Source organism: Oncorhynchus nerka, linkage group LG18 (genome assembly GCF_034236695.1).
Source record: "Oncorhynchus nerka isolate Pitt River linkage group LG18, Oner_Uvic_2.0, whole genome shotgun sequence".
Lineage (NCBI taxonomy): Eukaryota > Metazoa > Chordata > Actinopteri > Salmoniformes > Salmonidae > Oncorhynchus > Oncorhynchus nerka.
The window spans coordinates 60,509,529-60,524,431 of record NC_088413.1 but is presented as its reverse complement, the minus strand read 5'-3'; the positions used below and the strand labels follow the sequence as shown (position 1 = coordinate 60,524,431).

Below are 14,903 nucleotides of genomic sequence, written 5' to 3'. Positions count from 1 at the left end.
CGCCAAGGTTCTTAGCGCTCTGGGACGAGGACACAATGGAGTTGTCAACCGTGATGGCGAGATCATGGAACGGGCAGTCCTTCCCCGGGAGGAAGAGCAGCTCCGTCTTGCCGAGGTTCAGCTTGAGGTGATGATCCGTCATCCACACTGATATGTCTGCCAGACATGCAGAGATGCGATTCGCCACCTGGTCGTCAGAAGGGGGAAAGGAGAAGATTAATTGTGTGTCGTCTGCATAGCAATGATAGGAGAGACCATGTGAGGTTATGACAGAGCCAAGTGACTTGGTGTATAGCGAGAATAGGAGAGGGCCTAGAACAGAGCCCTGGGGGACACCAGTGGTGAGAGCACGTGGTGAGGAGACGGATTCTCGCCACGCCACCTGGTAGGAGCGACCTGTCAGGTAGGACGCAATCAAGCGTGGGCCGCGCCGGAGATGCCCAACTCGGAGAGGGTGGAGAGGAGGATCTGATGGTTCACAGTATCGAAGGCAGCCGATAGGTGGGGGGTGAGAAGGGGGGGGGGTGAGAAGGATTACTTTATCCTATCCTAGGTATTCCTTAAAGTGGTGGGGTTTCAGGTGTCTCCGGAAGGTGGTGATTGACTCCGCTGTCCTGGCGTCGTGAGGGAGTTTGTTCCACCATTGGGGGGCCAGAGCAGCGAACAGTTTTGACTGGGCTGAGCGGGAACTGTACTTCCTCAGTGGTAGGGAGGCGAGCAGGCCAGAGGTGGATGAACGCAGTGCCCTTGTTTGGGTGTAGGGCCTGATCAGAGCCTGGAGGTACTGAGGTGCCGTTCCCCTCACAGCTCCGTAGGCAAGCACCATGGTCTTGTAGCGGATGCGAGCTTCAACTGGAAGCCAGTGGAGAGAGCGGAGGAGCGGGGTGACGTGAGAGAACTTGGGAAGGTTGAACACCAGACGGGCTGCGGCGTTCTGGATGAGTTGTAGGGGTTTAATGGCACAGGCAGGGAGCCCAGCCAACAGCGAGTTGCAGTAATCCAGACGGGAGATGACAAGTGCCTGGATTAGGACCTGCGCCGCTTCCTGTGTGAGGCAGGGTCGTACTCTGCGGATGTTGTAGAGCATGAACCTACAGGAACGGGCCACCGCCTTGATATTAGTTGAGAACGACAGGGTGTTGTCCAGGATCACGCCAAGGTTCTTAGCGCTCTGGGAGGAGGACACAGTGGAGTTGTCAACCGTGATGGCGAGATCATGGAACGGGCAGTGCTTCCCCGGGAGGAAGAGCAGCTCCGTCTTGCCGAGGTTCAGCTTGAGGTGGTGATCCGTCATCCACAAAAGTATTTTAATAGAACACTGAAAAATAAAAAAACAACAACGTGAACGAACGAAACCGAAACAGTTCTGTCTGGGGCAGACACAGAGACAGAAAGCAACTACCCACACCCCTAGTGGGAAAACAGGCTGCCTAAGTATTGTTCTCAATCAGAAACAACGATAACCAGCTGCCTCTGATTGGGAACCATACCAGGCCTAAACATAGAAACACAACACCTAGACATACAACATAGAATACCCACCCACATCACACCTTGACCAAACAAAAAATAGAAACATACAAAGCAATCTACGGTCAGGGCGTGACAATATGACTGAAATCATAGATAGCTTCATCTTTGTTTACTGAATGATAATACATAAATCACTGTTGATGACAACATAATGACATGCTGTAACCATGTTACCTCTTTAACAGAAACGCTACTGGTATGAACACCTTCCCTTGAAAATGAACAAATGTGTACACAAGGACTCGTTTATACTTTGCCAAATCCAGTATCAATCCCCAGTAGAGTTTTAGTGAGTAGCACTGTTTTCTGATCATGACCATAAGCAGGGAGACATACTGTATACACAAAACAGATGCTCTCCAGGAGTGACAGTGAGCTGAAAAATATCCAATCATCTTTGGTGCTTTCCTTACAAGGAACATAAACAAATGTGGAAATATTGTGTGTTACGAGACCTTTTCTGGCCCAATATCTGGTGTGTGTCGTTGTAATAATGTGAATAAAAACAACTGATAGCCTATCTGAAGGTTGCCTGTCCTCAGTGAGAGTAGGTCTGAGTCCATGACCCTGACTGTCTGACATGGAGCTGAGGTCTCCAGCGGCCATCAGGAACCCCACTTTGAGCTGCAGCAGTGGACCCTCTAAGAGAGACCCACCATGTATCAAAAGCACCGAATGTCCAGTCTTAAGGAGTTATCTTTAACGGTAGCTAAGTCATACTGAACATCTCAAGACAATGCACATGACTAGGGCCTGTAGCCAACATACAGTACATGTCTTAACTCTAGCGAGTTAAACAGCTAACAGGGGATGTTGTACTTTGTAAACAGTATTGTGAACGACACAATATGACCTACCTCATATACACCTGACCTTGGTGTCTGCTGGTCATTGGCACCACTGATAGACGTCTCCACGGGTCACTGCACTGTCTTTCGGGCAGGGAAAACTCAAGATGTGGCTGCACCTTGCTTAACAGCTCTCTGAAGTGGTCAAGGGCTATTGGATAGGCAGATAATGCGTTGACATTGGCCATTAACTGGAATTGTCGGTATTGAATGATGTCCAGTGCGCAACTATGGAAATGATATTCCAGAAATGAAGCAATGTGCCCAGCATGTTGTTATGTTTATGTTTGACTGAGATCACATCTAAATGCTACATCGGTTAAGTTACGGGCTTCCTTCATGAGATGCCCTAGTGTGCAGCCTACTGATTGATCAATAGCTTATATGTTGAATTGCATACAAATGTAAAAATCTATTTGATATTTCAGAATCAGTTACAATGAGCATGTAGGCCGACCATAATCAACAGTTGAATTGAAATAGAAAATAGCATGTTTTTCTAAAATGAAAATGTGATACATTTTTTTTACTCTTAATTTGTCGTTAAAATAAAAGTATAAATGGAAAGAAAAAGCGGAAAGAACATTTCGTTCAACGGAATTTCAAGGTCATTGCGAATACGCTACCTATTGCGCAACAAAATGAGAGGACCAGCGGAACGATTAGAGGATATCTCAATTCAAATCCTCCCTCCGTTCGCTACTTGTGATTGGATGGCGTACACCAGGCTGGGCGTACATGTCAGCTAATGTCTATGCCTGTAATGTCAATTTGGGTCTCAGATTGCATCCCGATGTTTCGGTGTTAGGGCATCCCCACTCCTCTCCAAACGCAGAAGACTCACACTATGTGGTTGTCGTAGGACGCAGCTATTATTTTACTTGAAACAACAATGAAAGTGCACCTACCTACAGCAGGCATTGAATCAGTTTTTCTGAGGATAGCCCATTGCCAGTAAAAGGCAAGCCAGCCTACCGGAGAGACCAAACCAGGAGCATCCGTGCACTTTCCCGTGCACTTTCCGAGGTAGCCTATTCTCGGGCAGCATGCTGCCTAGGCTATTGTAAATGCACTGACAGCGCAGGCACCAACCATTTTTCTCATTCCATTTTAACCGTAACGTTATAACTTCTGGAATTACATCTAACGGACCTCGCGGATTTAATTTGGCGATTTACTTGACAGAAGGACATTGTTTGCTTAGACCTACATTTTTAACATAGGCTACCGATCTTGGGCTCATCATATTTGAAATATGTTCAGGAAGTGTTTGGTCGAGTTCTTGAAATTTTCAATTCTGGTGCGTGTGTTGGTGTCTCATGAATGCACGCCATGTGATCTCCGGACGTGTCCCCCGAAAGCCTGCGAGAGCGGTCGGACTCTGGCCAGGGACCCGTGCGGATGCTGCGATCAGTGTACCCGGATGGAGTGGGAGCCATGCGCCGGCCAGGACTGGGCACTGGGCTACTGCGCCTTGGGACTAACCTGCGCCGCTGTCAACCAAACGGGAGCTGTAACGCTCCCTGATATAGGAGTTTGTAAAGGTGGGTAGCCTATGTCTAAAATAAGACTTCACGTATGAATAAAATAGGCTCAATTTAATGTTGGTCTTGTTTCCCATTCTGAAATGTAAGCATGACCTGGAATGGCACAAACATCTTTTTTCTATAGTAGGCTAAAGGGACAATTCCATGATAACGGAATTACGCAGAGATTTTTCAGCAAGTGGACATTGTGCATAGAGGTGTATGGTTTGTTAAACTTCTTTGTCAATGGTTTTTGTTTGGCATACATTTTACAGTGAAAATTCAGAGCCTCATCATAATTTAGTTATTGTGGAATTGCCCTCAGGCTACTAGGTAATTATTTCTCATTGATTGAATCCAGGCTGTATCAAAACCGGCGGTGATTGGGAGTCCCATAGGGCGGCGCACAATTTGACCAGCGTCGTCCGTGTTTGTTCGGTGTAGGCCGTCATTGTAAATAAGAATTTGTTCTTAACTGACTTGCCTAGTTAAATAAAGGTTACATTTAAAAATGGGGAAAAAATACTAAATAGAAGAATGGGAGGTTTTGACATTGAGGTTTCAGCAACACCGTTATTCATTAAACATCACTCTCAGCTCTGGGCAGAAAAGTCTCCATAGTAAGTGATTATTCTAATTTAGTTTGAGCACACCACAGTGGCCAGCTAGTTCATGATTCCATCGACTGTGCTGGACATTGTCTCTAAGCTCAGTGGACTGGTTGAAGCAGGTCTACAGGTTTAAGTAGCTCTTGACTGCCAACAGAGGACCTCATGTTAAACTGTTAATCCCCCCTTGAAACCTCAGCTTTCTTCTCTTGCAGGCATGACAATAGGTTTGGCAACAAACCTTTGCACCATGCCTCCATGTCAGTATTACTTAAGTTCAGGCTTCCCTGCCAGGGCCCAATTTGAACCTCTTAAAAGTTAATGACTATTTTCATTTGTCTGATGTAAAAAGCATAGGCAGCCTAATAATGGGAAATGTGTATCTGTGCGTGTACACTTTACTCTGGCTTCATTTGATCCTGAAACAGGTTAGCTGTCCTTGTAGAAAGTGCTTTGCTGTAATGTGGTTGCACAATCAATGGGCTTGTGATGTGCCTCTGAGGGCTTCCTTGGGGTCAAGGCAAAATGGCAAAAGACTCACCAGCAGGTTTTCATTGGCAGATTTATCTGAATGACTTTACCATGAATCCCACTGTGGTCTCCCTGCCATCAGATCCATGTCCTATACCAGTCCTTTACTGACAGTTTATTAAGCTGTTGTACACAATATATCCCTGGCTCCCAGGAAAATTATACTCCAGAGGATGGCTCTCTAAATCCTTTAGGGTTTCAAGGGTACCGATCCATGACCTGTGTGTGTGTATGTGTTTGAGTGTGTGTGTAAGTGTGTGTGTTTGAGTGTGTGTTTGAGTGTGTGTGTGAGTGTGTGTTTGAGTGTGTGTGTGAGTGTGTGTGTGTTTGAGTGTGTGTTTGAGTGTGTGTTTGAGTGTGTGTGTGAGTGTGTGTTTGAGTGTGTGTGTGAGTGTGTGTGTGTTTGAGTGTGTGTTTGAGTGTGTGTGCGCACGTGTGTATGTAGCATTCTAAAAGGCAGAACAGGAGTTGCCCTCTGAGAGAGCTGGGCATGGGGCATGGTCAGGATCACATCAAGCACCAGCCAGTCCCTCACCTGGACTCTGTCCAGGCTGAAACAAAGCAATTGCATGGGACTGACATTACCAGAGGTGAGGAAAAACAGTCCCACGTTGGGGCCAGATCTTCATGATCCTGCCCTCCATCATCACTCGGAGGGGTCTAGTGTTCCTGGGTCTGCAGGGTGTCCCAGGAGACAGTGTCCCTGATTACAGGTTATGCTGGTGTAACGGATGTGAAATGGCTAGCTAGTTAGAGGTGGTGCGCGCTGGTAGCGTTTCAATCGGTGACGTCACTCGCTCTGAGACCTTGAAGTAGTGGTTCCCCTTGCTCTGCAAGGGCCGCGGCTTTTGTGGAGCGATGGGTAACAATGCTTCATGGATGACTGTTGTCTGCAGGCCTTAATCCCCCTCCATACCCATAGCTACCCCCTCTGTCAAATTAACAGCTTTGAACGTCTCTAAATGATGAATGCACTAATTGTAAGTCGTTCCAGTTAAGAGCGTCTGCTAAATTACTAAAATGTCTAATGTAATGGTTTCCATGATTGAGTCGTGCCTCTGGTCCTCGTGGCTGCGGGACCCAGCACATGCAGAGCCCCCCGGTGGGGTTGGCTGTGTGAGGGTAAATCAACACCTCCCTGTGTGTTTGCAGAGGCCACGAGTGCCAGGCTGATCTGGGATTTCCCTCCCAAGCCGGGGGTAGGGTCTTAAAGTGATTAGGGTCACAATCAGGAGTAGGGGGTAAATGTTTCCAGTCTCTGACCCCTGCTTCTCTCTCCGCTCCTCTGCTCTAAGCCTTGTTGTTCTGGGTGGTCAATATGGAAGGGCAGAGTGCGAATTGTCATTAGGCCTATACTATTTTAGCCTGAATTCAGCGATGTGTCTTGCTGAGAAATTGACCTTTTTTGTAAAAAGAAAAGTCTGGAAACCTGAAAGGGGCTGAAATACGGGACGTAAATACAGCTGTGTCCGTCCCAAGCTCATCGGCGCGGAAAACTGTAAGGCACCATTGAAACAATGTTGTAAGTTCGCTAGCAGGCGGAGAAGAGAGATGAATGTGATTGAAAGAACCTGAACCAACTGTCACTTATTCAAACCATGACAGAGAGGTGGAAGTGTTTGTTTCATTTGGAAAAATATTACATTTTCATATTTACCACTGTATCAGTACACAATTGCATTTTTCTAAATAGGAGAATGGTTCAATTAGAGACCCCCTACCCCCAAAGTTGGACTTTCGTTGCATTTATGGGATCTCATGTCTGATTTGGGGGTTCTGTGTTCCCCCCGTAATTCGCACACTATGGAAGGGTGATGGAGGTCGAAGAAGGTAGACCATGTCTTCAGGTGAGATCTGTAGTAGACAAACATGTGTACAGTCAGTGAGAAAATAGCTGATGCACATGATATTGAACAGAATGCTAAATATCCAGTAAGTGTATGCTTATGAGGACTTTTATACTATGTGCATACTGTATATCAAGTGCAGCCAGTTAAAGTGGTTGTGTATTGTTATGACAGCTGTGATTAGGGAAAGTTGCCTGTGAATCCAAACACGTAACTCATTTAATCCCCAAAGGGTTTTTCACCACTTGAGTGATATCGATGTTTGGCCCAGGGTGTTTTTATTTTGTCTGTCTCACTGTGTTAGTGCCACCTCTTCCCTCTCCAGAGCACTTAACAATACCACCTCACAGAATGTCTGTCCTCAAGCGCAAAGACTGGACTCTGCGTCCTGTCCAGTCCACTACTCCTTCTAATCCTGTCCACTTCCCTCTTCCTCCAGCATTATCTAATGTTTCAAAGACTTCCTTTTGAGCTTGCTATCAGCCAAAGAGCCTCAGAGGTCAACTTTCCCAACGCAGCTCTGGATGCCAAGACAAGCAGTCTCCATGGCTGAGAGGACTTCCCCAGAGACGCAGCAGTGACCCAGGCCAGCTGAGTGGGGTCATATCACAGCCAGAGGGTCAACCTAATCATTAATTAACTACAGTAATTAGAGGTTCACCCCCCATAACCTCTCATTTTGCTTTGTCTACCTCCTGCCTCCTACTCCTGGAGGCCCCCTTTAGCACCCCACAGACACACTCAGACACCCACCTTCAATGACTGCTATTTAAAAATACCCTCCCAGGCACAGAAAGGCCCAAAGATGGAACAAATGTGGAGGTGGGGATCATTTTAAGGTAACAGGAAATACGAGGGAGAGTTTTGGCGTGGCAGGGGAGCTCCGTTTGAAAAGCCTGCCTGCCCCTCTACTCTACCCAATGTCCTGGCTGGTTTAACTCACAGGGACCATGACTGTCTGCCACCCAAGATCACTTATAGAGTCTCCAGAATTAGCACACCAGAGAGAGATGTGGGTTTGTATAGGTGACCATTATAGGCTACATACAGAGCACTTCTCAAGCACCACTTCTGAAAGGAATGACTGAATGTGCTGTACGATAATAGAAGTTCATCCCTGCTTTCCCTTTGTTTGGTATTAATAAATGAACAACGTACATTTTCTTAAGTATTTTCATTATCGCCAGCCTAGATGTCCATTCATATACCATCATTTTTAATCATCATTGTCTCCCGGCCCCTAGCAGAGTATGAAAGCAAGGCTTCCCCTTCTGAGTGGAAAGAAGTACACCTTTACTCAACGATTACCGCTCTATAGTGTTTTACCAGTTTATTTAGCCCAGCTCCTGTAATACATTCTGATGGGAACACTACTACTCATACTTCTAAATGTGTCTGTGAGAGAAGCCAGAGTATTTTGATAAGCTGTAATCAAGTCTCTACTCTGTTGATTGAGGCCTGGAAGACAAGCTGTTGAAGGGAGAGGAGAGAAGCGGTGTGTTGTGTTCTGTTTGAGCCTGTTTATGAACACGACCACCCTGCGGGATCCCTGAGGAGCAGAGAGGCAGCTGGCGTGGTGGGTCCCCTGTCTCCCTCCATCCTCCACCCCCCCATTGTCATTAGATGTGTTTGTTTGTGTTGAGCTCAGCCTGGAGGAGCTAGCTACAGTATCTCAGAGGGAGGGGTAGGGATGGTTGGCTGGGCATGGGACAAATACATACGGTAAATGGCAGTAGCAAGGCAATGCATAGCAGGAACAGAACAGAGATGTCTGCTCTGGATCGCTTTGATGATGCTTCTCTTCCCCCCGCCCCCCTTCCTCTCATATCCCCCCCCCCCCTCTCCAGCACCTCCCCTCTTCTTTCTTTTCCTTTAAAATCTCATCTCCTCCTTTCCACAGTTCTGCCTCACAGTCCGGAGGCTGGGTTGGAGGATGAGCGCTGCCCCCTGCAGACAGGCTGTGACAGGGCCGGGGCCATGTGTGTGTGTGACGCCCGTCACTCCTGCCTGGGCTCCTTCAGCTACCCTGACATGGAATCCTGCATGAGGTCCAGCAAGACGGGTGAGTTTCCCACAGATAGCCGTCAGGAGCAAAAAATACAATCCATTGAACATTGATAATCCATACCAGATGTTGTACGCTGGTGACTAATGCTATTAACATGTCATAGTGATGACACATGCTCAGTCTGAGGGTGGCCCCAGTATGGATCTGTGTGGTGCCATTGTCAGTGACTCATGATGACGGACTATGTCCTGTCCCCTTTTCTCTTTCTTTTAGAAGGCCATAGACATGAGCACCAGGAGAGGCAGAGGGAGAAGTTTGTGGGACCCTCCGACCCAGCCTGCATGTTTTCTGGATGCAACCTGACAGCACAGGGTTGTGTGTGTGAATCCCAGAGCTGCCACTATCACTCCTCCTACATCAACCGCAGCCAGTGCCAGGAGGCCGCAGGTAACCTAGAACTAACCTAAAACTAACCTAAAACTAACCAACAACTGCTCAAGTCATGTTGCACAAAGGTGGCTGATACAGTGGCTGATGCAGTGGCTGATGCAGTGGCTGATGCAGTGGCTGATACAGTGGCTGATACAGTGATACACAAAATGCAGATTCAAGAACAGAGCTGACCTTGTTTATCCTACAAAATCCCTGTCTTTTACACTATCTCTATTTGAGTTGAGCTCAGCTTATTAAGCATATGTACCCTATGTACCCTAATATATCAAATCAAATCTATAATCAAATCAAATATATAGCTTGAGTTATACCTGACTCATGTCTAGGTTGAAAAAATACCGTTTAAGACAAAGTAATAATTCCATGCTGAGCGTTAAAAAATAAGCACATTCACTGTGCCAGCACTGTTGCTGATTATACAGGATTAGCATTGATAATGTGACCAGTGGTCGGGAAATCAAGTAATAAAGTGTCTGTAGATCATTTGAAAAACGTTTCAATAAGTAGATTTACAGTAAAACAGTTATGATGTGTGTTTGCTGAGTAGTTAGCTGAAATTCATTACGATGGTGTTTATTCTCCACTTTGATGGAAAACTTTCTGTACTGCTAACATTCACTTCCAGTCTGGCACTGGTCCAATGAATTTGTTTATTTTCTAACACTTCTGCATGGAATGATTACATTGTCTTAACCTTCTCTTCAACCTAGACCCTTACAGTACAGCGAGTCAGCACAACCTGTGAAAAATCACAGAGGTGTAGTAGACAATCAGTCAGTCTATTCCAAAGTCCTTTCCATGTCAACACCGAGAGTCACTTTAACTATACATTCATGTACATACTACCTCAATTGGCCCGACCAACCAGTGCTCCCGCACATTGGCTAACCGGGCTTTTTGCATTGTGTCCCACCACCCGTCAACCCCTCTTTTTACGCTTCTGCTATACATCATATATGTATAATCACTTTGACCATATCTACATGTACATACTACCTCAATCAGCCTGACTAACAGGTGTCTGTATGTAGCCTTGCTACTCTTATTTTCAAATGTCTATTTACTGTTGTTTTATTTCTTTACACACACACACTAAGGGTAAGTACCCATGTAGCTGCCTCTCTGACTGGCACTTCTAAGTGAGAATTGTTATTGAGGTGGGTTCTATTTCACCCCTTTGACAGAACTGTGTGAGAGATGCATAAAACCAACATGGCAGCTCTCTGTATGTACAAAGAACATTGGTCTCACTGAGAAAGTGCCAGTGAGTGAACTCACAGATTCTCTCCTGCTGTGTTAGTGGGAAGATCTCACCACCCACTTCATAATATGGCGTAGCCATGTTGTGTCAAAAAGATAGACTCACGTCACTTTACTAAGGACATTTGTTGAGTTTAGGAGGCCCAGTTTACTAAGGACATTTGTTGAGTTTAGGAGGCCCAGTTTACTAAGGACATTTGTTGAGTTTAGGAGGCCCAATTCAAGACAAGTGACTCGATCCACAACTAAGACATTTGTTTTAGCTTTGTTTGTGCTTTCTTCCCTTTTTTTCTTTGATCGTTCAGTTGGGAAATGTGTACCATTCCTGATAATGAAAGGTCTGAGAGTATTGCAGGATGTGCCATTTAGCAGACGTTTTATCCAAAGCGACTTACAGTCATGCATGAAAAAATGTTTTACATATGAGTGGTCCCGGGAATCAAACCCACCGTCCTAACATTACAAGAACCATGCTCTACCAACTGAGCTAGCGAGGACCACAAAATGTGTAATCTTCAGTTATATGATCTGCAAACAAGATCTACAAACAAACAGGGTTGTTACAGAGCATGTACAGTCCCTTGGCTGTGTATTTGGATACTTGTACTGAGCTGTTTGTTCTGTAAATTCCTCTAGCAGTGTGGAAAAGTACACATACTGTATTATTGAGAGACAGTGTCATTGCCCTCTCCTGTGTCCCTAAGAATAATATACAAGTCCTCTGCTGCATTTCTCAACTTCCAGTTGTCTAGAGCAGCCAAGAGAGGACGACAGCGTGAAATCACAACACTGAAAACAGTAAACAACATTTTTCTGCAGCCCATGTGTTGTCGCTTCTCCACACACCCTTCAAACGGCCATGCATTAAGTAAGGAGGGTGTGTGTGTGTGTTGAGGGAAGTGATAATGAACTTGTTTTGTCTGACTGGCTTGGCGGAGATCTTGCTGTCTGTCATCAGTGCTTCCGTTATGATGAGTAACCCTGAGTGCAGTGCTCCTGAGAGGTCATGGAGCTACCCATCTGATCAAGTAATGATTTAGGTCTGGGTCAATGTGTCCCTTAGCTTGTGATGTCTACACATACTGAAAGCTCTGCTTTCACTGCATGAGAGTTACAGTGATTCCAATCTTCACATGCAGTTGAAGATGAAAGCGGACCTTGTTGCCAGTACTTGAGGCACTTTTTCAGCCATCCATTTGAACATAACATCCTCTGCCTCTGCTTGGGGCTTGTACGTTCATTCACACATGGTAGTGGTTTGGGACTGGCTCTTAATGCTCGCTCTGACTCAGAGAGTAGAGTAGCCTTCTGAGGCCAGCCAACTGTCCTGGTTTGTGTTCCTGTTTACTGTTTGTTCGAAGACTTGGGGCACAAACCTTGTTTGCAGCTTCACTGTCTGCAGCGCCTGATCACCAACAGCCACCTCTTAGTATCGCTAAGGGCTCTCTATATATGTACTGTCAGTATGCTGACGCACGTCGTTGGACTTCAGACAGGGGTCAATGTCATGATGGGTGCTGGGAGGTGACATGAACACAGGCACACTGTGTTGCTGATGAGGAAGTATTAGACTGAATCTCGGAGGATTGATCAAATTAGTGGAAGAGGAGGAAGAGGTCAGGCCAGGGAGCCAGCTAGGGGAAGCCATTTTGACAAGTTATTTGTGTCAAGTGCAGGAAATGGCCTGGGGCCTGTATTTAGTTCTCCGGCCCTGTGTGTACATTTATGGCTTTGATTAATTATACACCTTTGAGCTGTTGTGCACAAGGAGTTTCCACATGTGGCCTTCAGAAGAGGAGCTTGTTCTGTAATACTTTGATTGATGTTGCTGATATGACCTGATGTTGTAATGGCCCTGCGGAGAGAGGCTCTGGGAAAACAGAATGCAGATTTAAGCCTGTGGGTGGTTACACAGCTATTGTATGTCATATTACATTGATGTACTTTAAACTCCCAACATATGACTGGTCCTCATGGCTAACCTCAGAAGGTTAATATGGGTGAAATGGGGCAGTATTAATGTTTAGTATAAGTGTATACTTTTTAAAAGAACATTACAAGGGAGGAAATGGAGTTGAGGTGGGTCAGACACTGGAGCCGTGCCCACCATGATGCCATGGTGCAAACAGACCTCGCCACCACAGAGTTGGCCCACCAGTAGTACCACACTCCCTCCCGCCCGTCTCCTTCCCCTGAAAGCATCATTAGTTCTGCTTGGCTGCAGCCTCTTTGTGGCATCACTATTACTCGCCAGTCCAGACCGCCAGTAGCTGGCAGGGGTGCTAGACGTCTCTGTGTTTGTGTGTCATCTGCAGAGGCTATGGCCTCTGTCATGCCCAGCGAGCCTGCTCATGTCCCAGTGTGTGTGTGTGTGTGTGTGTGTGTGTGTGTGTGTGTGTGTGTGTGTGTGTGTGTGTGTGTGTGTGTGTGTGTGTGTGTGTGTGTGTGTGTGTGTGTGTGTGTGTGTGTGTGTGTGTGTGTGTGTGTGTGTGTGTGTGTGTGTCTCTTGGCAGTGATTTCAGAGGGGAAACAAAACACAGTTTATCTGTTGGCTCAGACAAAGAACTTCCCGCTAGGCAAAGTGGGATCGCTGTCTCAGCCTGTTGTCCTCTCACTGCTCCCAGTCACCCAGCTGATAGCTCTAGGCAAAGTGGGATCGCTGTCTCAGCCTGTTGTCCTCTCACTGCTCCCAGTCACCCAGCTGATAGCTCTAGGCAAAGTGGGATCGCTGTCTCAGCCTGTTGTCCTCTCACTGCTCCCAGTCACCCAGCTGATAGCTCTGCTTACCAGGCACCACAACTTTTCCCAAGCCCTGCCCCAACCCAAGCCCCAGCCCCTGCTGGGGTCTCAGATCCATTCCTGCCCTCCAGCCCCTGCCCCAGCTCTCCAGCTCTAGCCAGGCCGCCAGCCTCTTCTTTTTCTGTTTGTCTGTGAGAAAACATGAGCAGATGACCAACAATGTTACATCACTCAACTGCCTCAACTACCACAAACTGGGCAGCTGCAGAGCGTAGCACCGTACTCCCCTGGACTGACTGGGCAGCTGCAGAGCGTAGCACCGTACTCCCCTGGACTGACTGGGCAGCTGCAGAGCGTAGCACCGTACTCCCCTGGACTGACTGGGCAGTTGCAGAGCGTAGCACCGTACTCACCTGGACTGACTGGGCAGCTGCAGAGCGTAGCACCGTACTCCCTGGACTGACTGGGCAGTTGCAGAGCGTAGCACCGTACTCCCCTGGACTGACTGGGCAGTTGCAGAGCGTAGCACCGTACTCACCTGGACTGACTGGGCAGCTGCAGAGCGTAGCACCGTACTCCCCTGGACTGACTGGGCAGTTGCAGAGCGTAGCACCGTACTCCCCTGGACTGACTGGGCAGTTGCAGAGCGTAGCACCGTACTCACCTGGACTGACTGGGCAGCTGCAGAGCGTAGCACCGTACTCCCCTGGACTGACTGGGCAGTTGCAGAGCGTAGCCCATACTCCCCTGGACTGACTGGGCAGCTGCAGAGCGTAGCACCGTACTCCCCTGGACTGACTGGGCAGTTGCAGAGCGTAGCACCGTACTCCCCTGGACTGACTGGGCAGCTGCAGAGCGTAGCACCGTACTCCCCTGGACTGACTTTTATGTGTACAGCCCAATTCATATTTTATGTTCAGTTTCTTCTAAGGCAGATCCAGAGACCTTTAACTCATTTTGAAGGTTCCCTCATGGCCAATTTGTTAATGTTCTATTCAACTTGGACCATACTTGTGCCATCCTTTCACTCCCATGCATTTTGTGCCAGCTCTGTAGTAGACAATTGTCCATAGAAAGTATTCTCTGCAACATTGTTCAGCCCATTCAGCATGATAAAAGCTCAGCCTCTACTTTCACTCTCCCTGGCCCAATCTCATCTGACAATACGAAGAAGGCTGTGTTGAGCTACTCTGAGCAGAGAACACTCGACCCGTGATCCTGGGATACCAGGATCACGTTTTTCATCCTCAAATATTTAGCCTGAGCGTGAGAGAGCGAGGAGCTGTGAAGTGTGTGTGTGTGTGCGTGCGTGCGTGCGTGCGTGCATGCGTGTGTGTGTGTGCGCGTGCGTGTGTGTGTGTGTGCGTGCGTGTGTGCGTGTGCGTGTGTGTGTGGACTGTGAGCTGCTGCAGCTCTCTCTCCTGACACACTGCCCTAACCAGAGTGTGATGATCACACGTCTATGTTTCCCTCTCCTGTGACCCTGTGCCTTTTGCCCTGAACCACCTCCCAGACTTAGTTCTTTAAAATAGAGAACAATACAGACATTT

The 14,903-nt window shown here is 47.2% G+C and overlaps 1 protein-coding gene across 1 annotated transcript in view; it reads left to right on the top strand.

Moving 5' to 3' along the window:
• The first annotated feature begins 3,174 nt into the window (after positions 1–3,174).
• LOC115145375 (cysteine-rich motor neuron 1 protein-like) overlaps positions 3,175–14,903 on the top strand; it is a 51,209-nt gene continuing 39,480 nt past the window's right edge. Inside the window, exons 1-3 of the mRNA XM_029686891.2 lie at positions 3,175–3,925; positions 8,794–8,955; positions 9,175–9,348. Coding sequence (XP_029542751.1) covers positions 3,637–3,925; positions 8,794–8,955; positions 9,175–9,348 — 625 coding nt within the window. The 5' untranslated portion in view covers positions 3,175–3,636. The remainder of the gene's footprint in view (positions 3,926–8,793; positions 8,956–9,174; positions 9,349–14,903) is intronic.